The sequence below is a fragment of the Adiantum capillus-veneris genome, chromosome 12, assembly GCF_014529385.1.
Source record: "Adiantum capillus-veneris isolate H3 chromosome 12, ASM1452938v2, whole genome shotgun sequence".
Lineage (NCBI taxonomy): Eukaryota > Viridiplantae > Streptophyta > Polypodiopsida > Polypodiales > Pteridaceae > Adiantum > Adiantum capillus-veneris.
Genome location: NC_140942.1, coordinates 19700765 through 19727427, shown reverse-complemented (window position 1 = coordinate 19727427; position 26663 = coordinate 19700765). Strand labels below are relative to the sequence as shown.

The 26663-nt window shown below is 42.7% G+C and overlaps 1 protein-coding gene across 1 annotated transcript in view; it reads right to left on the bottom strand.

The window, feature by feature from the left end:
- Positions 1-16990, bottom strand: part of LOC147445417 (CA-responsive protein) — a 34066-nt gene extending 17076 nt beyond the window's left edge. The window contains exon 1 of the mRNA XM_086524924.1: positions 15006-16990. Within this exon, the coding sequence (XP_086381050.1) occupies positions 15006-16847 (1842 nt within the window). The 5' untranslated portion in view covers positions 16848-16990. The remainder of the gene's footprint in view (positions 1-15005) is intronic.
- Positions 16991-26663: the final 9673 nt, after the last annotated feature.

The window sequence follows — 26663 nt, the reverse complement described above, 5'->3', positions numbered from 1 at the left end:
ACGAAGAAAGAATGGCAGCCATAGCACGTGAACGCGACGAAAGAGAGGCAACATTTGATAGCGAGAACAAAGCAAAAAAAGCAATGAACGACCGACACATGAAAGAGATGTTGCGACTCTTTTCTCAAGTGCAGGCACAGATGCAAGAGATTCGGGAAAAGGAGACTCTCTCAGTCTCTTCTTCTCCAAAGCATGACACCAGGATTTGTATGATGATAAGCATGAAGAATTGCAAGACAATGACAAGCATGATGATTTGCATGATCAAGATGTGATTACTCACAAGCATGATGATTTGCAGAAAAAAGCGGTGATTTCTCACAAGCATGATGATTTGCATGAAGATGATGTGATTGTTCACAAGGATGATGTGTTAGTTGATACTTTCTCTAGTGAAGCTAACCTCATTGAAGATTCGATCAAACACAAAGAACGATCTTGGCTCTCGAGCATAGGTCCAAAGAACCCCCACAGGAAGTATTATGCATAGTTACAGGGGACGGGGGGGACGGGCCCTAGGGCCGGGGGACGGGGGACGGCCGTAACCGGGCAGGTAACGGCTGGGAACGCCGAGGGACGGACGGAAAACGGGCCGGACGGGCGGGTCGCAGGGGGGACGGACCGGACGGGGACGGCAGGGGTCGGCCGGGGTCGGATTCTAAAAAATGGCCATTTTTGACCGTTTGCAACGGCTCTGTGCAGCCCCAACTGCCATATTTTTTAAGCCTTGGCCCTTGGGAGGCTATAAAAGGCTCCCTTGGGCGTCTTAATACTCATAGTCTCAATGCTCGATGCTCATTCCATTTCCCTCAAGCTCAAGGCTCAAACTCATTCCATTTTCCTCAAGCTCAAGGCTCAAGTTTGAACTTTGAAGCTCTCCTCTCCCTCTTCTACCCACTTTGAAGCTCTCCTTTACTCTCTCTCCACACAAGCTCTCCTCTAACCCTTCTAACTTCTAAGCTCTACTCTCTCGAGTCTCTCCACCATCATGTCATCTCAAGCCAACTCCACTTCTCAAGCCGCTTCTTCTCGAAGGAGGCCCGCCGTGCAAACGTGGTCGTGGTGGGATGAAGTCGACTTTAGCTCGCGTGGCAAAGGTGGCGGTGCAAGACCATGGACGTGCAAGCTATGTCCATACAAGAGATCGGGTGGTTCAAACAAAGTGCGAGCCCATCTTCTTCATGAACCCGGTCACGAGGTGAAGTTTTGCCCTCATGTAGCTCCCGAGAAGAGGTTGGATCTTCTTGAGAAACTCACGGTGTATGAGGTTGCGGAAGCGGCCAAGAGGGGCCGTTTTGTTGCCGTTGATCCCTCCGCCACGGCGACACCGCGAGAGCAAAGGGAAGCCAACCTTGACGACATCTCTCGAACCTTCAAGAGCCATGGATCTACACCGACCTCTTCCCTTCCGCATCGCCAAACCACTCTCAACGAAAATTGGAATCCTGAATTGAAGGAAGAGGTGGATAGGTCGGTTGTCCGATTCTTCTTCCACGACCACATTGCCTTCCATGCTTCGCAGTGAGTTTCCCTTGGCATATACACATTGCAATCTTCCATTTTGTATTCATAATGGGTTATAATTTCTCGACTCTCCATACTAACGCAACATGCTCTATTTTGTGTGGATAGGTCTCCATACTTTCGAACCATGGTTACGAAAATAGGGGAATATGGCTCCTCTTATGTGCCACCTTCATCGGAGAGGCTTCGCACCACCCTCCTTGACAAAGAGAAGCTTGCCGTGGAGCAAGCGGCCCAAGCAACAAAGGATTTGTGGGAGACCAATGGCGTCTCTCTTCTTGTAGATGGATGGAGCGACACCCGCAAGCGGTCCATCCACGGGGTGGTGGCCTACTCTCGGGGGGAGATGTACTTTGTGGAGTCACATGATGCATCTGATAGTGGCAAGACCGCCGAGATGCTTGCTGCGGAGTGGACAAGCACCATAGAGATCACCGGCCCAGAGAATGTCCTTTGTATGGTTGCAGATGGAGAGGCGTCAAATAGGGCAGCCGGAGCTATCATTGAGGGCATGTATCCCAGCATCCATATCACATTTTGCATGGCGCATTGCCTCAATAACCTCCTCAAGGACATAGGGAACTTGTCATGGATTTCACCCACCATTGGTGACGCCTCTCGAATTGTCTCCTTTGTGCTCAACCATCAAAAAGTGCGCCATGAATTCTCAAAGAGGAGCCACTTGTCTTTGCTCAAATATTCAGAGACAAGATTTGCATTCAATTGGCTTATGCTAGGCCGCTTGTCTACATGAGGCGGAGCCTTAAGGGGCCTCTTTCTCAGTGATGAGTTCCAGGCCATGCCGGAGTCTACATCAGCAGTAGGATTGAAATGCCGAGAATGGGCCGACGACGCCGCTTGGTGGGAGGAGGTGAAGACTCTTGACGCCATGGTCAAGCCTATTCTACACCTACTTCGAGTGGTGGATGGCTTGCAGCCATGCATTGGCAAAGTCTACGAAGCCATGGATCGGATGATAGAGGCACTTGAGAAGCTTGTGCCTGACCCTGTTCAGTATGCGGAGATTCATGGCTTGTGTGAGTCGAGGTGGAATGGATACTACTCTCCACTTCATGCGGCAGCTTATGTGCTTGACCCTGAGTTTCAAGGAAGGCGTCAAGAGACCGACAAGGAGGTGAGCAAAGGATGGCGGCTTGCATTGGAGCGCCTTGAGCCTAGCAGTGACATTAGGCGCAAGATTAGAGACGAGATACTCAACTACAGGCAAAAGAAGGGCTCCTATGGATGTGTAGATGCACAACTTGATCGCAACAAGATTGGCTCGGTTTTGTGGTGGGAGGACTATGGAGGAGATGGCCCACATTTGCAGCGCTTGGCTGTTCGTGTCCTTAGCCAAGCATGTACCACTAGTTGCTTGGAGCAACTATGGAGTGTGTACAGCCACATTGCCTCTAAGAAGAGGAATCGCCTTGGGGTTCAGAGGGCCAATGATTTGGTGTTTGTGAGCGCTAACTTGCGCATGCTTGCCAAGAGCGTCACACACAAGGCAGATCCTTTCACTGAGTGGGAGATGGCACAAGAGAATCCATCTATGGCCGATACTCTTTTGGAGGAGCTAGAGGAGGATTTCGAGCCTCAATGCGAGCCTCCCGAGCCGGAGCCCTCATACGTTGCTGACGACCTCGACTACGACGACGATGTGGAGATTCAACAGGCGAGCACTTCTTGAGTTTGATGATCATTGATCACTCGACTCTCGAGTCTAGACTCTTGAGTCTACGACTCTACCTACTACATAGCCCTTTGTACTTTTTGTTATCCTTGAGGCCTCAGGCTTGTCCTAAGTCCTTTAGGCTTTTTGACTCTTGAGCCCTTGTGGCATGCACTTCTCATTTTGTATCGATCGATAATCGATGTTTTATTAGCACATTTCAGCCTATATGACTCGTGTTCTTTGGTCTATTTAGTGTAAATTTATGGTCAAAGTGATGCTCTATGTGTGTGGCATGTGTGTAGGTCAAAAAATGCCAAAAAAACTCTTTTTTTTTTGCCGTTCCGACCCCCGTTCCCGTTTCCTGACTTTTGCCGTCCCAACCCTGTTCCCGACCCCGACCCGCCGTCCCATGTAACTATGGTATTATGTGTACGAATGATTAGTCAGCACGCATTGTTTGAGTGTTTTATTCATGACGCTTTCCTGTATTTTAGTCACCGTCCTTATATGATCCCTTTTCACATGCATGACATATTGTACAATGAGCACGATTCACTCATGAATGAGCACGGATGTATGCGGATTTCTCATGAAAAGCTGAAAAATATGCATTCAAGGAAGTCACATTCCATGTCTCTTCCTTGGCATGACACAATCGTAGAAAGAGCACAAGAAAGATTGAGCATCAAGCATAGGCATTTCCATTATGTTTTGCCACAGTTGATTGATTTAGATCAGAAAGACAAGATTTGATCTCATTGTTTGCGTGTGTTTGATGAACGGTTTGGCACTTTGTCTCTATGTTCATCTACATTGCATGCACAGTCTTTAGAGAAGACGAGAGTTTTTCCACTCACTTTACATGGAATGGGTATGTTCATGTTTTTGTGTTGGAAGTGGTTTCAGGAATTTTCATCCTCGGAGATTCTTGAAGAAGGTGAAGTGGAAGCATTGAAGAAGACTTTGTGTTGCTTTCACCGCCGCCCAGAGAAGCAAGCATTGCAGACCTTTATGAAGTTTAAGTATCGCATGACCCACGCATCAGAGTGGGCCGACGAAGAGTCCTTTCTAGGATTCCGGAAATATTGGCGATCTCCCTCGACGCCATGCAATTCGGTACGAGTACCTCACTTTGAAAAGGAGGGGATGTCACGTGACACATCCAACCCTATGTGTCCGTGGACAAGCTACAGCATGACCAGGGTTCAGTTCAATCAAGTCAGTCTAGAATAGGAAGTGATCTGGCACTTTTGTGAGTCTATTCGCAGACCGTGCATGTCCAAACACTTAGAATAGATGCATATCCTCTGGTTGCACACAGCATGATCATCATATTTCCATCAGAACCCATCGAGAGCATTTTTACAGTGCATAGACCTATTTTCCCTATCTTGACATTTTCCACTTATTTATTGAGTGACTTTTGTTGGAAAGTGAATAGGGAAAATTTCATAAATTTGTATATATAGAAACCTAGCGCTAGCACTTTCTGGCAGAAGAGGCAGCAGGAGCACCTTGCTCAACAAGCAACTTCTCAGCAAAACCCCATCAAAAGACCTAGCGTTTTGCAAACTGCAACACCTTACATTGGGTTCAGAGACAGAAATCAGCCCTAGCGTTTTTTGCATCAGCAAAGCAACTCAGCGTTTTGCAGATTCATCGCGACGGAACCTCAGTTAGCATCAGCGTTTTCAGTTTTCAGCATTCAGAATCCGTAGTAGAAGTCCCGAACCTCGCAAATCTCACCTTCCCGCAGCAGATCCTCGCTGCACGGTCAGATCCCGCGAAGTTTGAGCATCTGCGTCTTCAGCGCGTCGTCGTCGTACCGTCATCATCGACAAAGAGTCAGAATTCAGCAGATAAAGATTTGCAGATTTCAGCCATTAGCGTTTTCAGATTTCAGCCCGTCTCGTTGTCGTCCACATCGTCGGCAAGTCCAAAGCATTGTAGAGATTTGTGCAATCAATAGTAGACCGCTCTCGCCATAGAGAGTGGGGCCTTCGGAGGAGGGTTTGACAACATTCTGGTGCCGTATTCTTCTCTCTCTATCTCTCAATCTCAGCACCTTCATTCACACTGTTCACCACTTTGTTTGTGTCCATTACACTCTCTCACTAAAGGAACGGAAGGCTCTCCCTTCCGTAAGTAAAAGGAACCCTTGAGCACAGTTCGGAGCACTCATCTTGAGCAAAGTTCAACATTCATTCCGTTGCATCTTACAATTCGAGCCCATCATCTTCACACGACAATACTTTCCCTGCCAACATGCTGGAAAGTGACTCAAATGGTGGTGGTGTTGGATCATCGTCAGGTGCTACGTGGGATTGGCATCAAAAGGAAACGAGTGACCACCCTATGACGATATCTACCCTTCCAACTTTTCCAGCTGATCGTCGATTAAATGGTACCAACTATGGTACTTGGAGAATGATGATGATGGAGGTATTAAATTCGACTCGTATGATCTCAGGTTCTTTGTGACCGAGGAGGTGGAGAAGCCATCTACAACGGAGGAGGGGTGCACTTTGGGAGCATGTCAATGCTCGAGTGCAATCCGTTATCATCTTGAATTGTACCCCACAATTTTTGGATCATGTGAAGGCAATGACAAGTGCTAGGGTCATTTGGAGTCCATTTATGAGTATGTTACCCCTATGAAATGTCCTTTGTAGAGGGCAGAGTCTGTCACAACGACTCCAACACCTGCCTTTATTACACAGATGATCCCATAGGAGCAGATACCTTTGAAGCAGGAGGGTAATTTTACTCTCCTTTACTCTCGACTTTGGATCATTGACAGTGGTGTTGTTAGGCACATGACTTGTTCTCATGATTTGATGTATGATATGAGGCCGTATGAAGGTACAAATATATTTGGAGACACATCAGTGGCTCTTGTACATAGTGAGGGGGCTATTCAACGATAGAGGGGGAATGTATATCTCCTACATTCTTTATGTGCCTTGTCTTAGTTACCACATTTTGTCAATAAATGAGCTTTGCATACTTGGCATGGTGGTGGTATTTAATGAGCACACACTATCGATTAAAGATAAAGTCTCCGGCCTCGAACTCAACGGGGTACAATTGTGTGTGGATTGTACCAATTTGATCCTCTTCCTTTAGATTTAAACTCATTTCACAAAGTGATGATGAGGCATGTTCACATGGATAAAATGACTATTTTATAAGTTGTTCCCAACTTATGGGGTTTCTATGGCATAATCTACTCCTTCAAGGCGGTAAGCCTTGATCGTCAAAAAAAAATGTTCTTGAAATCACTCATGATTACTTCGACAATCATAGATTCGTCAGAATCATGAAGTTCAACAGCTAAACAAGATACACTCTTATGAAATTCAATGATAGATGTACCAAGCAGAGACGAATAAACCGATGAAGTCAACATCAAAAGACTTTGTATCCCCAAACATTTCCAAAGCAATGACGAAACTATAGGCATGGATTACATAGAAACATCAAAAGACTTTATATATCCTTAAGCATTGCAAGAGCAATGGCGATCCAAAAGGATACGTACAAACATTTACAAAGAGAGATACATAATTGTGGCATGTCTTGCTGCATAAACAAAAAGCTATGTACATAGTCTATGTACAATAAACTGCACATTCTCTTTGTAGTCTACTACTCAAGCTCAAAATCCAAAACTAGTTGGTTTCATATCCATGTTCAAACCACAAGCCAACTTCATGCGATTCTCATGGTCATTATCCCGCATCTATAGGCGCACCATCTGTAACAATTTTAAATCCACAAAATTGTGTAAGTTCTTGTTATCAAAGAAGATAGTCACATCGTGGCTATCACTCGCACAAAGGAGCGTGCTTGTGAAACACTTCGGTGGTAAGCTTACAATCAGTGCATGTATTGTGCGCTAAAATAACAAATTTCAGCTTGAAATGGGTATACTAAAAATCTTGACATTAATTGTTGGAAAGGCTGCCGGTGGATGGGCGGGTACAATAATGCTTTCTTCTGTTATTTTGTAGCACATTGTGGCCTGCCGCCTTAGCCACACGAATCTTTGACATCTATCGGAGTTTTACCTCTGAGTAATGCCCAAAGATATTCCTCATGTCAGCCAAGGATATACATGTGGACGCAATGTTCAGAGTCCAAATCAATAAAGTAGAGGGCCTCCTTGAAGGCGGTAGTATTTCATCAACACTCTTTGAAACCTAGCGTATGCCTTCAATGGATCCTTTTTGGCAAAGTAATTGTAAAACTTCGCACACGTGTCAACCCATATTGTGAGTTTCTCTTTCATGTATTGAATCAGAACCGTATCTTACATACCTTTCCCCCTTGTCACCAGATGAATGTGACACCTCTCAAGTACCTAGGAAGCATCAGCATTCTTTGCGAGTCTTATTTTTCATGGAGATCAACATAAATTGTTCAATTAGCGAAGACAATTATTGTCTGCAAACTCCGTACACTCTCTCTCCTCGCCAAAGAATTGAGTGATCACCCAACCTATGGACACACATTATCGCCAATCTGCATTGGCACTTGTCGAATTTCAAGTTCGCACATGCGTCGGTTGAGTTGGGTTTTCGAGAGCAAAAACACAAAGATCAAGGCTCTAAATAGCTTTTCAGAAAGAACAAATACGAATGTTCACAATCTATGATATTCCATGACGACAAGGCGTGCATGAACACAATTTAAATATTACCTGAGTGCCCTCATTAGGTGAATCAAAGCCGGAGGAATCCATCACAGAAAACTCGGAGAATATACCAAAATTTGACCCAATTTCAACCTTTTGCGTCACGAAAAGGTGAAATTCTATGCTCGACCGCATTGGCAAGGGCGTGCCAAGTGTAGCAGGTAATGATTGGAGTGCGTCTGTACGAGAAAGAGAGAGAGAGAGAGAGAGAAGGCTCGAGAGAAGTGAAAGTATACACTCTCCGAGAGTTGCATTTTAAAATCAAACTCTCTGTAAGAGTATGATAATGGTACAGGTTTCACATTTAAAATGGACCAAAGTTTTAAAACAATTTGACCACCCCCTTCTTTTTAAAGAAGGCAAATTGACTTGAACATAAGGTAGTGTGAAAAAATCAATAGAGAGAAAACGTGGGTTTCTGGACGAAAATATAGATGCAAGAGGAGAGGGCTACCACACGTGTACTACCGCATGTGCGCATGTATTCTCGAGTAGACCCACACTTTCTCCACGTTGGAGTGCAAGTTGGATCCTGCTGCCCTCTCCACGCAAGAGTACTTTCTCTCTCGTCTCTCTACGAAATTCGAACGCTTGTTCTCTCTCTTCTCCCCAAGCTGGAGTATTCTCTCTCTACACGAAAGTAATTTTTGCATGTGTGACAGTATGCATGAGTCACTCTCTTTCTCTTCCTACATCAGTGGAAAGGCACTCTCTCTCTCTCACACACATATCAACATGAGCAGGGACAGAGAGACAAAATTGAGGAAATTGAGTACTATAATCAAGTCATTAATTTTTTGTTCCCAATCTTTGTAAATTTTGAGAAGTTTCAACAGAAAGAAATTACTCAAATTAAGAAAACTTGCCTCAAATTCTTTGATTTTCCTGAGAAATCAATAGACAAATGATAACCATGATTTTTCTCGAAAATCGGGAGTAAAATTTGTCAAATTGCTGATTTTTCCATGTAAAAGCTGGGAAACTCAATTGAGAATGCTTTGTTTTCTCAAAATCAGCAAATGCGCAAGTAGAAATCTGATTTTCATCAGAAAATTAGTTAAAGTCGATGATTTATTACCTGATCATAGGCCTCATAGAAGAAAAAATCAGCAAGTACATGAGTTTTTCATCAAAATTTACTTGAAAATAATTATATCTGATTTACTAATGATCGGTGTTATGGCAACATCCCGTCCGAGTGACGCTAGAACTACCTCCGCCTGTGGCCTTAGCCTGTCGAGCGTAATTCCAAGTCGAGCCGCCAATTCAAGTGAAAAGAAGTTGCCCTTGGCTCCTCCATCAAAGAAAGATGAGGGCTTCCTGGTCTTTTGCACTTTGCCCCATGCTGTGCAAGGTTCGATATTTTCCTTCATCTGATAAAGGTCAGCGATCCCCACAAAATCTGGTACCGGTATTGCTTTCGTCTTTCCTTTTCTTCCGCACTTGGCTGCTGCTTTGTAACTCTCTAGCTTATCTTTTGGTGGGCCTCTGGTTCATCTTCTTTTCAAGAGTTCTTGTCCATCTCTTTCTGCAAATAGAGGTTCCGCTTGTCTGCACTCGTCTTCCCTTCCAGCTTTCCTCCCGACCTGAGAGGAGAATCAATGGCCTCACGCCTTCTCAAGTAAATCTCAACAATCAGGTAATCCTTCAGGTGTTTCGCCAATCTTGGGTCCCTGGAGTACTTAACCAATCTGTTCACACATATGCCAATCTGCAGTTGACGTTTGTACTCCGTTCTGGCAAACTTTTCCACTGAAAAAAAATTTGTCCAAATCTTCATTCTTGTCTTCAATTCCCGCGCCGGATTATTGGCAAGGCCAACACTCGTCCGTTAGTCAATTTCTCTTTGAGAGTCTAAAAAGCGGAATCTTTGTCAGTCCCAAAAGCTCTCTCTACAAATTTTCAAATAAACCACCGATAATAAGAGCACAAGCCCAGAAAACTTCGAACTTCATGAACATTCTTTAAGTCAGGTCAATTGCGAATAGTCTCAATTTTGGTCGGGTCCATTTGTACTCCTTTTGCTAAGACAATGAATGTATCTCAGGCAAGAAAAATTCACTCTTCTTCACGTTGATAACCAATCTATGCTTCTGCAATGCTTGAAAGACCTGTAGCAAATGATGTCTATACTCTACTTCATTCTTGGCGAAAACTATAATGTCGTCAAAGAAAGTGCCCAAAAAAGATCGATACTCTCTCAAAATCCTATCCATCAGTCGGTTGAAAGTTGCCGAAGCATTCGTAAGTCCAAAAGGCATAACCAAATATTCGTACAAACCAAAGGTTGTCCGAAAAGTTGTCTCGTAGACATCAATTCGGATCTAATGATATCCACTCTTCATATCAATTCTGCTAAAACAAGAGGATCCCTGTAGTCTGTCGAGAATAACATCGATCCTTGAAATAGGGAATATGTTCTTGATGGTGATTTTATTGAGAGCTCTATAGTCAATGCACATCCTCCAAGATCCGTCTTTTCTTTAATACTAGCAATACTGCAGAACAGAAAGGTAAAGTGCTAGGTCGGATAAGATCCTTTTCTAGAAGTTCTTTTACTTGATTCATTATTTCTTCATTTTAAGCTCAGCTAACTTGATAAGGTGGCCGGTTCGGTGGTGTACTTCTTCTGAGAATCAAATCAATCGTATGGTCCTCACGACAAGGTGGAGGTAACTCGCTTGGTAGGCCTTCAAAGCAACAATCAGTCAGTGTGTGCAAAAATTCTTGTCGTTTCTTTTCCAATTCAGACATATTTGTTCGTTGTTCATCATTCAATTCTTTCAAGAAGATGGAGTAAACAAAAAGACTTGACTTCATTAATTTGGAAATGGCCGAAGCCGATACAAGTGGGACGGACTCGCCCTTCAATTCTATTCAAGTACAATTTCTCTGCCCTTCTCATTCTTCAAAGTCACTTTCCTCGCCCTATAGTCGACCACTGCATTGTTCTCGTCGAACCAAGGGATTCCTAGGAGGATGTCACACCCGTCCAAAGGCATGGTGTAAAAGTCCTCGCGCCCTAAATGCCCCTGACAATGCAAATGAAGTTTGCCAATGCCAAGTGTAATGGCAACATCCTTTCCGAGTGCCGCTAGAACAGCTTCTGCCTGTGGTCCAATTGTATCGGCCAATTCAAGTGAAATGAAGTTGGCCTTGGCTCCTCCATCAAAGAAGATGAGGGCTTCTTGACCTCGTACTTTTTCCATGCGTGACAAAGTTCTGTGTTTTCATCCATCTGATCTGGGTCGGTCCCCACACAATCTGGTATCAGTCTCGCTTTCATCTTTCCTTTTCTCCCTTGTTCTTCGGCTACTCGGGAACTCTCTGGCCTGTCTTCTGATGGTGCTTTGTGTGCCTTTTTGGGGCACCGTGCGGCAATATGCCATTGATCGCCACAGTCAAAACACTTTCCTTCTTTGAGATACTCGGATTTCTATCCTCCTCAAACGCGGACGAGTATCTTTCTTCTTTTGAAACTCTTTTTCCTCCTATTGTCATTGTTCGAATTTTGTCCGGTCCTTGGCGTCAATTGTTGACCTATAGGGTACGTCAGGTTACCCGAATGCATAGCAAACCATTAATTAGCATGTCCCATCAATTGCTAGATGCACTCGGATTTCTGTAGTAAATAGTAATCTCGAATCTCTTCAGAGAGTCTACAGCAAAACCGCTCAATTTGCTACTTAAAACTGATCTTTTTGAAGGAAGAGGCAGGTAGAAAGGCATCCCAAAATCTTTCGCAAAATGAATCCAAAGTGTCTCCCCTAAGTCATCCGAAGACGATTCTAGGCTATAATCACATCGCGCTCGTATTCCTGAGTGAGCCAAGAGGAAATAAAAAGTCGCTTGAATTTAAGCCACTTAATTGGCACTTCTTTCCATAAGAGAAGAGTGGACCACCATGTTCGAGCATTTCCTTTTAGATAAGATGCCACCTTTCTAATCTTTGAGTGCTCTGAGTAGCACCCTCCAGAAAAAGCTATGTCAAACTGCTAAATGAAGGCAAGGGCACTGTGGGCATCTCGAAACCTTGAAAAGGTATCAACTTTGACTACTTGTCCACCTTCCTTGAATTCTTTGGTCTTCTTATCCTTGTCTTCGAGAACGTCATATTGATTTGCTATGTAAAAATGCTTCTTCTTTGACTAAAATATCTAGTCCTCGGAGTCCGAACTCTCAGAAGAGGATAAATCCTCATCAAAACTGTCAAAAAAGTGTCGGGATTTGCAGTCGGGTCTGCTTTTCTTGGCCTTCTTCTTGTTCTTTCCAAGTCTCTGGTTCTTTCTTCGTTTCTTGCCCTTTCTATCCTCATCACTCAAATCAGAAGAGAAAGAGCTATCCGAACCGTCAGAAGAAGATGAGGACGAACTAGACAATTCTTCGAAGCGTATATGCTTCTTTTGTTTTCTTGCATTCACAAAAGGAGATTGACGGCCCAAATAACCAGTGTAGTCAATTCCCTTGTGTTTCTTCGGTTGCTTCTTCGCCCCCAAAAGTTGGTTGACTCGTCTTTCGACAACGTCATCAAGTTCATCTTCAGTAAACATCCGTGGGACAGGAGGCTTCTTGAGGCCCGACTTTAATGGGGAATCGATGGCCTTTTGCCATTGGGAATGCACTTCATCGATCGGATGTCGGATCAAAAATCTGGTATACTGGGGATCCTTTGAAACTGAAGCATCTGCTTTGCGCAATCAACCTGCCGGATGACGCTGCATCTCCATTAGTTGATACTCCGTAGACCGAGGTGGCCCGTATATTTATCTGCTGTTCCATTTGAATTTTCCATGCTGCCTCCCGTTCCAAAAGCGTTAGTAAGGTTCGTCCAATTCTTGCGAGAATCATCACCAGAATCCATGTGTGTCTGAAAAAGGGATCGGATTTCCCGATAGAAGAGAAATTGGTTGAGCTTTGATACCACTGTAACAGACTTGGGCACCCCAAGTCGAGAATCTAGCACGACACACGAGAGAATCACAAAATACTTCACACTCCAATTGAGTCCGCACAACCCGACATAGTTTCGTGCCCAGAGAGATTGCCCCAAAGACTAGCACGCCTTTCGATATTTATTTTTATATTAATGCTTGAGCAAAGTTACAATGCCCTCGGGTCCTCTCTACTCGAAGGCTCGTTTTAGCAATCTGAGCCAAAGAGTGGCCCTTGGGTCTTATTTGAAGGCCCTTGGCCATGGAAAAGCAGTTACATGAAAATCTTTAAACTCAAAAGCAATTTGTCTCAAAAGCTTGCAGCGTTTTAACTAGCGTAAATTACAGAATTCTGTACGTTGCCACGTTAGCACAGCTTAGCGATTTCCGATCATTCGATCAGCCAGTCTTCAGCACGATTTGCAGTGGGTCTGTACAGCCTCCCCACCAACCTTCTTTTAATTTCCTTGTGTCCCTTGGGGCCTTGGCGGCAGGAGCACATAAGTTGAAACAACTTATAGCATCTGGTCTTTGTCATTAGGTTATGCCACATCTTAATTTTGTGACAGACTAATCACTAACACTCTGCCAGTAGATGTCGATGATCTATAAATGAGGCCTTGGCCTCCTTTCATAAAAGTGACCGAACACACTAGTTGGGTTCACATTACATCCGCCCGAACATTAAACACCCATCCCCACGGTGTCATAGACTAGATCCTCTCTTCTATGATCAAAACATAACATTCGATCTTCAAGTAAACTTGGATTTTGATCCTGGAATTCCTCGAGCACGTCGTAACCTTCTATTGTTCCTTCCCTCACACACACACAGAGAGAGAGAGAGAGAGAGAGAGAGATCAAATGCAATTTGAATGTCGTCATAATCACCTCGTGTCCTGCAAGAATCACAATGAACTTCCTTTAACTAGTATGGGTGGGGGACTTAAAAGGTACTCAAGCTTAGTTAAAGCCGTCTTTTGTCAAAGTCTCCAAATGGTTCCTTCGTACACTCTACCCAATGTAGCACGTAATCTAATGAATAACTACCAACTACTAGATCAATCTGTGATCTTTCCGGTGTATCACCAAACCAACTCATCATACAAAACAATTTTCAAACTCGGTTCTAATCTCATGAACACTCAATAGTGAGCGATCTTCGTCAAACAGTTCCGTATCTTGCGGAAAAAAGAAAAGAAGCGAAAACGCGCATTCTGTATTTCTCAAAGTTGTAACTCTTAAGCCATTTCGTAGAACCCAACAGCCGCATGATGAATTTCCAATGAGCAACGTTATCTCCAGTCAGTTTGTCGCTAGTTTTCGAACATGGAGGAGCCATCTTGGTGAAGCAAAGCCATGCGGTAAAGCCCTTAACAATCTCCTCTTCGGGCCGCTCTCCTACAATCAACGAATGCTCAGCTCTGATACCATGTCAAACTCGACGGTGCGGGAAATAGAGATAGAGAGACAATGCATGAGAGAGAGAGTTTGCTCAAACCAACCAACCAACCAAGGCAATGAATTAGATAATTGTACAATGGGGGTAGAGTGCTACTTATATACTACCTAGAGAAAAATGAAAAAAAAATGATAAGATCGCATTGGGCATTCACTTGAGATGCATAAACTTTAACAACTGAAAGTATTGGGAGCTTTCACAGCGCTAGGTCTTGAAGCAGTTTTAGAGCGACGCTTTAGACAAGAGATCTTTCATTAGCTAGCTGAGGATTATCACCGTCGTCAGCAACTTGTAGTTGAGTTCTTGGTCTCTAAGTACCTTCTCTGCGTAATTGAGAGTAGCCTGCAATCAACTTTCTGTATCTAAGCATCATTTTGTGGAGCTCCATCTATGTGGCAGAGGTGCATACTCACAAAAAGTTGTTATAGCACTCTAGTGCAGTGCCGATTTTCAATAACACCAGTAAAGAACAACAGCAAGGGGCACCAGTCCTCCTGAGAGGAACTACACCTCTTCTCATCACAATGTTGCAGCTTTTGTATAGTCCTTTGAAAATTTTCTAGAGGGTCTGCTAGTTTCCATTGAATCAAGTCTATCACCACCTAGCTAACCAATTTCACACTTTCCATCCAAATCACAATCTCGAAGTTCAACAAAGGAACACATCTACATGAAACTCACAAAATTGGCATATAAAGCCAGAATCTAGACACTTACCTGCGCAAGCGTGAGGGTCTTTGTGGCATTTGCCCTAACCAGATCATTGTATTGTTCTCGCATTTTCCTTTGGAGCATGCTACCTGGTGATATAAAGGGATAGGGACAGCTTTCATTGTGTAGATTGCCCTTCATAGCTCCACAAATACACCCTAATTCCCTCTCAGGAAACACAGAGACATGTTTTGCAGATTCTAAAGCTACTTTCCCAATTTCCTGCATCACTTCTGCATCCACTACCGAGGACTCCACGTTAGCTTTTGGTTTCTTGCCCTTCGTTTTCTTTTTCTTCTTATTCCTTTTAGAAAACGATATGTCTGTTGAACCTTGCAAAGGACAAGGCAGTTCTTTCTTCATTGAGCTTTCCTCACACATACCTTCACCTTCAGCCACCCTGATCAAAGCAGAATTGTGACTATCGCCAATGTCTGAAAGTACACCGACCTTCTTGGGCTTTTCTTTTTTTGCACTACCCAAACTTATTCCACCAGTGACTTTGTCAGTAACATTCAAAGAAGCCAGCATGGATCCAGCCTGACTATTGACATCTATATTACTCTCTTGCTCATTAGACTTCGAGAAAGATATGTGTAAAGAACCTAAGTTATTAAGGGGCATCCCCGATGCTCTACCTAATCCTTTTTCAAACTCGACCATATGCTGCATAGCCACATCAGACACAACACTTCCACACAAACAGTTGCTGCTTTTACCCTTCAGCTGAGCAGAACATTTCCCTGCGGCAGAGGCGGCACTATTAGAAGGCTCGTGCTCCATGTTGTCTTTCAACAGATGACAACATTGAGGACAATCCTTGAGGCTCATCAAGGCCTGAAATTCTGTGTTAAGTGAACAGGCATTGAGCATGGGATCTTTCTCAGCAGTTTCAAATCTTGCAACCACAAAATCTGAAGACTTGATTTCATCCTTTGCCGACAAAATTTCCTCCTGGAGAAATTGACTTAACCTTTGAGAATTGTGGTCACAATTGGAGCCCGAGGTTTTCGGCGATGCATCTTTTTCTCTGTGCAAAACTTGTGCTATATCAGGAGTACACTCATGTTTCCTGGTGGCGTTTTTCTTGAGAGCCTCCGCACAGCCAGCCAAATGACTGGTCTCCAGCTTCAAAGTTATACCAGGACTAATTGTGCAACTACCGTCCCTTGAATTTCCAGAGGGAGATACCAAAATTTCCAAGACAACCCTGTGAACAGGTGCAGCATCTGGCTGAATTTCGGTGCTTCTTTGAGTGTCTTGAACCGCAAGCTTGCTAAAGCCATCTGTAGCTGCAGCATCGATAGCATTAGGAGCTGTGCCAACAATAGAAGTGCCCAAACTCAAAGCCGTTGAGGATTCAGAACCACCCTTAGATGCAGGTAAACCAGTAGGCACTACACACATATCTCTGGAGTGTCTAGTTACCTTTCGTGTCAAAAAGTTGCTTGAACTCGCTAGCTTCATTAAAAAATCTACATGTGCTTGCTTCTTATGGTGGGTTATCAGCTTTTGAATTGCCTGCTTGATGCTCAACAACATCTGAGTTCTCATTGCTGCCCACTGATGTTGAATTGGTCTAGAGGCCTCGTCCAGATGCCGATTGCGCGACATTGAAACATTAGAATAATTGAGAGAGGCTGCATTCCGGGTCCGTAACCGTAGACCGCCACACAAATGGCATGTCTGGCATGAAGAATTGGCACTATAAGAAGAGTCAGATTCCACTTTCTTTGAAATGCTTCCGGAATGTGTGTTATGATGACGCTTGCTCTTAAGAAAATGCATGGTCGATGCAAGCACCAGCCCTGCAAACAACAGCATGCTTGCAAACAAAAGGACCAACATGGTGGCTGCGTTCCAATGCCTGCTCTGTTACTGAAAAGGCTTCTGGGCGTCTCTAACGGCGATTCAAGAAGAGCTAAGCCTGCTTCATTCAACCAAACTCAAATGTAGGAGAGACCGAGGCTCTGCGCAAATGCAAGGGATATGGCGAAAGCGACGGAAGTGGAAGCGTGTCCACCACGATATCGAAATTTCGACGCAGAAGGACTGCTGCAACGAATCAAGAGGAACAACGAGACGAGCAGATTGAGTGAGTGGGGATGTTGTTGGGGCGGAAAGAGGCGCGCTCTGATTGAGTGGCCAATTTCCACTACCTAGAGCAGATTCGCACGCTGCCCACCATTTGAGGAAGAGCCTCTTAAGGACAAGAACTTATGGCGGGCTGACTGACCCTCGGGACTAAATGACACGGAGCATTTAAGAGGGGGGGGTGAGGGGATCAATGGATGGGAAGCCCGCGTGCAGCCGTTGAGGCGATGCCCGCAGTAGATCTCTTATTAAAACTAAACCCGGCCAAGAACTAAACCCGGACACGGGGCCTATCCGGGTTTAGTCCTAGGGAAGTCCAGGTTTTACGTTTATAACATTTGGTAAAATGGATTTGGTTTCAAACGTGCGTGGGCGGGTGTAGTGGTTAGCCCATGCTTCGAAAATCATTGAGGGGCGGCGTCGCGGGTTCAAATCCCAGCTCCCCAACGGCGCCGCCATTTTTTGGGTTGACCTGCCCGCCTCAAAATCCCTACCATAGTCCTTCACCGTTGATCCCCTTACCCGCCCCCACGTGCGCCCCTGTGTTACTTAGTGTCGTGGTTGACCCTCCCACGGAGGAGTCTCACTCCCTAAGGCCGGGTTAAGACGGCGTGGTGTAAATCCGGAGTTCTTGGGCCTCGTCTTCCACCCCTAGGGTCTTTAAAAGCTCACTCATTGCGATCTGTGATTGGCTTAGAAAGCTCTCGTTGGCACAAAAAGACAGCTTTGTTTTGTCTTCTTCATCATGGTAGTGAGCTCTTCCGAGGGGGGGGTCTCGAAAAAGAAGTGGCGATTCGACTCATTCTCTGACCGTCCAATCCTTCTGCACCAACTTGCATAGCCTTCGCCTTCCTCTGCCCCGTTTGAATCGGGCCTAAGAGGGCTTCCCCATAGGCCCTCTAAGAGTGCCTTCCCATAGGTAGTTAAAAGGTGTCGCTTGCAGAGAAGGCCCTCTACGTTTGGAGGATTCGTTAGCAAGATAGCTCCAATACCATGCTTAACGACTTTACCATTGCCAAATTGTTTTGTGTCGGTCACTATGTGACTGTCTCGTTCAGTAGGCAGCAGAAGGCGGCCAGTGAGACGGGCTCTACCCGGTTTTGAAGGTAGTTTAGAAGTTTGGAGGGTGGTTGGACCACCTCCCATGCTAGAGTCAAAACCGCTTGCGACTTCTTGGCAGCAGCGCTCTTCGTGGTGTATGAGATGTCTCTACCGATTTGAATGGTCCTTTAACATCGCCTATGGCAGGTCTATGAGAAGGCACCCTAACAACGTCTGTGGAGGACCCTCTAGATCTACTTGGCGTTCACCATAACCATTTCTACAAGGCGACAAAATAGCCAGTGACCGAAGAACTAGTGCCTTTTCCTTGAAGGGTGGTTGAAGCACCCTGAACATTCACGTATCGCATTTTGAACTGGTTGTTCTCGATAAACAGAAGTTGGGCATGCACTTCCACCAGTTGAGACCAACATTGGTGTGTCAAGGGCCCTTCATGTTCAAGAGGGGGGGGGGGGGGGGGGGGGGGGGGGGGGGGGGTTCTAAGGCCTTCAAGTTGAGGTTCATTTGTGAAGGTTACATAGCCCTTCAAGGCGACTTTTGACCTTCCAAATTATGGGAAATCTCTTCAAGTTGTCATTTTAAAAGTTTACCCTTCTTGTAGAGGGCGAACCGCAAGGCCCCCCTCCAAGGGCACTTGTTTTGGCAAAAAAAATCAGACGTATATGTGTTTGTATGTGTGGGATTTTAATCATGTATGTATTAGGGGCAACAAACAATTGATTATTAGTTTGTACCAAGATGGAACAAAACCTAAAAATGTTTTGTGTTTATTTTGGCTTCATGAGGAGTACGGATTTTTGCCAAACTAGTATTTGGAAGGGCACAAAAAAATGTATCTATCACTTGAAGGGCAAGTTCAAAATAGTGCCCTTCACAAAGAAGGGCAACTTTTAGGCTAGACCTTCAGTAGAAAGTAGGGGCTAGGCTTGCAAAAATGAAGGTTGAGTTGTTGAAGCTTCAACCATCCGAGTTCATACGAAATGGATGATGTTATCTTGCAAGAGCAACATGAGATGTTGGATAAACTACTTGCTAGTAGCTCTACATTTTTTGTTGAAAGGGGAGCATCAGTTATGCATGTCGTGTGAATCCTTAGAAGTCCAAGTCTCTTCCCAAGCAATGCATGCATGCCATGTTGCAAGCACTCCCCTTCACCCTTTGCCTCCATCTAAACCCACCCTTAGGCCTAGTAAAATGGGTAGAGGCATTGGCAAAGTTGAGCCTATATAATGGAAATGGCAAAGTTGAGCCTATATAATGGAAATGGCCTATGAACTTTGAGAATATCGGAATTAAGAGAATGAGAGTGAGCAGTTTTGTGAGACTACTTTGAGAACATAGAGGCTGAACTTAATTAGTGGTAGCAACATAACCATAATACTTAATTAACTTGGCATGAACAATACTTTTGCAAGAGCGAAAGTTAGAGAACTTGACAACAGTTGAGGACAGGATTTATGTGGAGCCAGTCCCCCCTCCAATAGGCTTTTGTATTATAGATTCTCCCATCAAGAGAGGCTTGGTACAATAAAATATGTGTGTTCCTTGTGACCTAGGTGATGCAATGAAGATGGAAAACTTCATGCATCACGAGCATAACATAATCTTTGCAAAAAGCATTAACAATCCCCGACCTCACTTCCAAGGCCTCAAACACCTTCAAAGGTGGAGAGAGCTAGTGGGGAATGAGGGTAGGGAAGAGGAAGAAGAAACATTCATAGGAGAAAGAAATAGTTCCTCACTTATCATCACTCTTCTTGCTTAGCATACATAATAGCATAGTGATGAAGATGGAGAAGATGGCAAGTTGAAGCATTCAAGCATGGCTCTTGGTTGGATTTGCATCCCATAGCCAAGAGTGTTGGTGTAGACTCTCAACTTCTCAACAAACTTGGAGAAGGAGATGGAGCTCTTGCACTTTGCACTTCATAGATAGAGAGAGAGAGAGAGAGAGAGAGAGAGAGAGAGAGAGAGAGAGAGAGAGAGAGAGAGTCAGTGAGAGAGAGTATACCCCCCAAGCTAGCCCCCTCCTTGCTTTGGTCGACCCCCTCTTCTAGCTCAAGATGGAAGCTCATTGGACCCCTCCAAGCCTGGCCAATCACATGCAGAGTGCATATCAAGCAAGCATGCTAGCCTTGGGACAAGTGTCCCCTTTCCCCTTTGAGAGAGAGGACTTGATAAATGCATAATCAATTAATTTAATTAACTAAATTATCATTGGACCCCTTGAGAGGCCAACCAATAGGCTTTAGGCACGCCACGAGGGCAACATGAAGAGGAACTTGACAAGTGTCCTAGTTGCTTTTTAGACCAAGCTTGCCTTGTGTGAGGGTGTGTGTGTTCTCTCTCATGCTCCTACAATGAGGGCTCGACCCCGAGTAGGGATATGTTTGACTTTGTGGAACACCTCAAGCCCCTCAAGCACCTTAGTCATGGAGCACCTTAGCACCTTAGTCATTAAGCACCTCGAGCACCTTAGTCACCAAGCACCTCAAGCACCCTAGTTAGCAAGCACCTCAAGCACTTTAGTCAGCAAGCACGACAAGCACCTCAAGCTATGGCCGGGTTCCCACCTCAAGCACAACCCTAGCTTTCCTAAGGTCAAAGGACTTTTAACACAAACCTTTGGAGTTCTTTAATAAAGCTAACCCTAAGGTCTTTAAGATCCTTTAGCTAGCCTTGCTCTTTGACAAACCATCTCTCATTTGGACCCCTTTAACATTGGCCCCTATTGAGATAGATCCATAAGCACATGTCTATATTCTAACCCTTGTTCCCATTTATGCTCCCACATTAAATGATTAGTTTAATATGAGAAAATCATTTGGGTTGGTTAGATATTAGATTTTATGACATTACCTCTCTCTTGAAATCATAGTCGTCCTCAACTATGAGGTAGAAGAGATAAAGCCTTAGTCATTAGTCGATGAGCATTGTGTGTGAGCGAATGGTTGGGCAACTTGAGTTGATAAGCCACCTCATTGATTGGCTTCAAGATTTGAAAAGGACCATAGTATCTTTTTGCTAGTTTAGCATAATACTTTTGATGGCCCGTAGGATTTTTGCCCGTCGTTTGCCTCAATCGAGCCTTGGGAAACTTAAGTAAGACCCAACCATTTTATTTGACCATTAAGGCCCTTATGTGATTGTCAACAACAACAATTTTTGCTTTTCTTGAGAGATGAATATAGCCTCCTTAATCTTTTGAAAAGATTCTTGTAGGTCACGGCTATACTCATAGGCAGCGAAGATCTTCCCATGTACTTTAAGTAGCAAGGGACTTTTGGGTCTTCCCTCTGTGATCTCAAAAGGTGTCTTTTCCTAGTAGTATGGACAGTATTATTGTACACATACTCTACAAGGGGTAAGTACTTTTTCCATTGTGAGAGTTGATCTACTTCTGTAACATAAGTCTTTAGTAGATCAAGAATCGTAAGATTGGCTATCTCACTTTGGCCATCCGTTTGTGGGTGACCGTTTGTGGGTGAAAGGTCAAAGAGAAATTCAATCTTGTACCTATATTTTCAAAGAGACTTTCCAAAAATTACTGGTTATTCTAGGATCTGTATCTGACACGATGGATGTTGGTAATCCATGGTGTTTGAAAATTTGAGATACGAAGAGAGTTGCCATTTGGTGTGCCTTAATAGTCTTTTTTATAGGAATAAAATGTGCTTGCTTGCTACACCTGTTGAATCTTGTTCATATTCGCGTATTTCTATGGATAGACTTGGATAATCCAAAGATAAAATCCATGGATATACTCTCCCATTGTGAATTAGGGATTAGAAATGGCTGGAGTAATCCAGGTTGCTTCCCTCTATCATACTTGGTCTTTTGGCATACCACAGATTTTGAAACACACTCTTGTATGTCCACTTTCATGGTAGGCCAATAGAAGTATGTCTCTACTCCTCAAAGAGTAGGTTGAATTCCTCTATGCCCCACTTAGGGAAGAGCATGGGATTCATACATGACTTTGTCACTAAGGGAGTGGGTAACACATAGCCTATTGCCATGGAGAAGATAACAATCCTGCAAGGTTGATGGTTCTTCTTTCTTGCCCAATGCAAGGGTTGACATTGTGTCTTTAAAGTCAGGGTCAATAGCATACTCATCTATCATAGAAGATAGATCATTGTGAGTTGTTATAGACACCGCATTAACTTTTGTTCGTCCTGAAAGTGCATCGGCCACTTGATTATGCTTACTAGCAATGTGAGCAATATGAAAATAAAATTGTAAAAGAAATTTTGCCCACCTCATTTGTTTGTCAGAAAGCTTGGTTTGCGTCATGAAGTACTTGAGACTTTGGTGGTCCGTTCGCAAAATAAATGGAGTCCCCAATAGATAGTGTCGTGTCTAGGACATGTAGAACAACTAAAAACTCTTTTTTGCATATGCCCAAGACTTTTTCATCGGCATTGAGCCTTCGGCTCTCATATGCTATGGCATGCCCTTCTTGAAGCAAAATTGCTCCAAGGCAAACACTACAAGCATCACATTGGACCTCAAACGGATTTGAGAGACCTAGAAGCATAAGGATTGGTTGGGAGGTAAGCTTCTCTTTGAGCTTGTCAAAAGCATTTTGCTCTTTAGCAGTCCATGAGTATTTAACGTTCTTCTTTGTTAAGTCATGTAATGGTCATGCTATTTGAGCGAATTTTGCTATAAAGCATTAATAGTATGCACACATACCAATAAAGCTTACTAGCTCATGTAGACTCCTTGGGTTAGGCCATGCTTTTATTACCTGCAACTTTGATGGATCCATACGGATACCATCTTGAGAGGTAATATGACCTAAGAATTGAATCTCTTGAAGGAAAAATTCTCTCTTCTTTTGATTGATAAAAATCTTGTTCTTCCTCAAAGCTTGAAAAATCACATGGAGATGTTGCTTGTGTTCCTCCAAGGACTTGGAGTAGATGATAATATCATCAAAGAACACTCCACTGAATTTGCAGTAGGGTCTAAATATTTTCTCCATTAAACGATTGAACGTGGCTGGTACATTAGTTAAGCCAAAAGGCATGACTAGATATTCATAAAGACCAAACGTTGTACAGAATGTCTATCAAAATTTATATTAAAAAGTTGTAGCATCTTACCATTTTTCTTCAAGGTTAGTTCTAGCCAAAATTTTCCATTTGCTTTCAAATTCCTGCTGTATTTTCGGTTATTTTATTCAATTTAAGCATGGTGTTACTCATTTCTTAGTTCACATGTAATAGTTGATCATAGCTTATCTTAATTGTGTAGGTTATAGTCTAGTTATTAGTCTCCAAACCTTGGTAACATGTTTTGGTTAAGACCTTATTAAACGTACCTTTATTATATTTTTGTATTTTTAGTTGCACACTATCTAGTAAGACATTGATTTGTATTTGAACTAAAAGGAATAATGTTTCCCTGAATGTTTTTTGGTTAAGGCATATTGTTCGCAAGTAAATCTAAGTAGAATTGTAATTCATCTTCTACACTCTCTTCTCTTTTATTTTTGCATAGTCACTTACAAACATGAGGAGATAACATACTAGAACAATATGTAATCTTTAATGATGGACTATTTGCCTATTGTCCAAATCAAATGTCAAAATTAGTTTGTAATTTATATATATATTTTTAGCCTAGTAATTCTTTGGCATAGCAATAGAAATGCATAGGCAAAGACCTACCCTTTGTTGAACATGAAAGCCCACTTGGGTATCCCTGCACCTTTGAAGATGCGAAGTTTCTCTCAGTAGATTGTAGATGATTGGAAGGGAAAGTCCTATTCTAGATGACCCCCTTATCAAAATCGTTGCTAATATTGCTAATTTAAGCAAGTTCATAGGAGCTTACAAATTTGAAAAATTCAATGTCTTTCTCGGCTAATGATCTATCTCCAAAAAATACTTATGTTTCTAGTTTCAAGTTATGATTTTGTTATGCAGACTAAGTCTAGCCAAAAGTAATGTGGCAAGTCAATTGCTACCCAATCAAAGATCCTATGCACAGGGTACAATGGATTATGAAGATAATATACCCTACTAAAAACTAATAGTGTGATCATGATAAATTGCCTCTTGAAAGTATTGTCAACCTTATTGTGTATTATGTTATCAATATTGTCGAGGTATTGTCTTGACATATGATAATAAACTTACTTCTTGTGATGCAAATGATCTCTTGAATTTGCAAAAGATTTATAATGGTAAGATATCTTCAAGGTATGGTGATGATTCTATCAAATTACATTTAATAGAGCATCACTAATTTTACTTGAAAGGAGAGTTTACATATGTATATACATAGTTCTTGTATTTTGGCTAGAAGAGAAGCTATTATATTTGTGTTGTCTTGAGAGTACTCAATTGGTTGGTTGTCAAGTTAATACTCTTCTCACTTAAAGCTAGAGAGATAAGCTACAATTTTTTTAGAGCAATGTGCAATGCTCTCATAAGTACATCTTTACTTGGAATTATTCAAAATGGTAGCAAGTTTTTTATAAAAAAACTTTATGCCATACCTAGCACATTGGTTACAAGTATATCAATTTTTCAATTTAGGCCATGTACATTTTCATTCTAGTGTTGATTTGTCGAGCTAGGCAACACCATCCTTATAATGGAGATTTGCCAGCTTAGACATCACTAGTGCAGATTCTTGGTTTAGGCAACACGCCAAATTGGTGTTGATTCATCAGATCAGGAAATTAGACTTGGAATTGGTAGACCTTGGCTATTGAGTGATGATTGTGACCAATCATATCTTGATACATACAGATATGACACATACTACCTATTCTAGTGGTGTATATGGACAATGGAAGGCATAAGAAAATAAGATTGTTTAAGTTTGTGAGATTTCATTTCCTATATCGCATTTTTTATTGTAAATTTAACCACTATTTTGTAAATCTATGTAGCCTACTTGGATGTTTTATATACCCCTCAAATGATAGTGTAGAGTGCCTTTGCTACATCTTTTAATATGATGTCCACATCTTCTTCCATTATTGGGTGTGCCTCTACATGTAACATGGCTACCATGGAGTGTTCTTCAAATTGCCCATATGGATTCATTAACCTTCTGCTCTAAAACACAAACTTTCCCCTTTGCCTTAGGATTCTTGTTTCCATCTCCATCTCCAAATATCCTCCTCAAAATAAATCTTCCTTGGCCTACCGAGAAACATATGATTGCGTGTTTTTTGCAGTGTACGCTAGACTATGAATAAATTCAACACCAAAAGACACATTGGCATTTAATGATGTCATTCTTGGTAGTTTGCTTATAGAGGATATTTGTAAGAATACTCTTGAGCCAACCAAATTTGGTGATGCCTATGTTTCCCACTTTCACAAGTAGAGATATTGTACCATGATTTTGGTAAGCCAAAAGAGCATAGAAGCACTCCTAGTAAATCTCATGATTCTATGCTTAATGTTGAGTGCTACTATTGCCCTAAGAAGGCGCATATGAAAAGGGATTGCTATGCAACAAAAAGGGAAAATAAGAAGGAGTATAATGATGACAAGAATCCTACCACTTTAGACTCTAAGAAAAAAGCTAAGATTGAGGAAAACAATGTGGTTGAATCACACATGGCTTGTCAAGGTGATAGTCCATATGGTGTTGATGCACATGTTTTGGATTTTGTGTATTTACTTCATATCTTAGTGCAGATGCTTTTGCTACATATATGCATAGAATTGGATGATAGATCCAGGTGCAAGTTTCCATGTTATACCACATAGAGATTGGTTATCTACTTATGTAGAAGGTTATCATGGTATTGTCAAGTTGGGTGATAGTTATGCACTTGACATAGTTGGCATTAGAGACATTCAACTGATACTCTCGAATGATATAAATTTGTACTACAAAATGTCAAATATGTTCTTGAGTGATCAAGAGCTTGGTTTCTAATGAAAAGCTTGATGACTTGGGTTACATGACCATATTTAAGAATCAGTCTTAGACTATCAAGAAGAGAAACTTGGTTATTCCCAATTCCCAAGGATTAGAAGCATGGTTCACTATATTCCATGCATGTGTTGTGTGTAAAAGACAATGTTATTGCTATAATTGAGATGTCGTCTACTGAATTGTGGCATTTCTATAGCTAAGTTATATGATCCAAAAGGGAATGAAAACTCTCAAGCATTTTGGGAGTAGGGGCTTGGAGGAAGATTTTTGAGGGAGCTCTCGAAAAAGATTTTCTTTAAAAAATAGAACAATTGATTATGTTTTTGAAAAAGCTTTCTCTATGCTCGTTTTAGTGGATTGAGTCAAAAAGACGAAAAAGCTCTCTCTCTACTCTATGTAGCACCTACTTAGGACAACCATAATGATCAATTGTGCTTACAAAATAGACCAAAAAAAAACACGTAGTATTGAAGAAACAAAAACAGACAAGTTTGTACATCCTCTTTCACTATAAATGATCTGGTTTACGACGCCAACAAGCAAAAGCCATCTTTACAAGTATTTGCGAGCAAACAAAACCCATCTATTTATTCA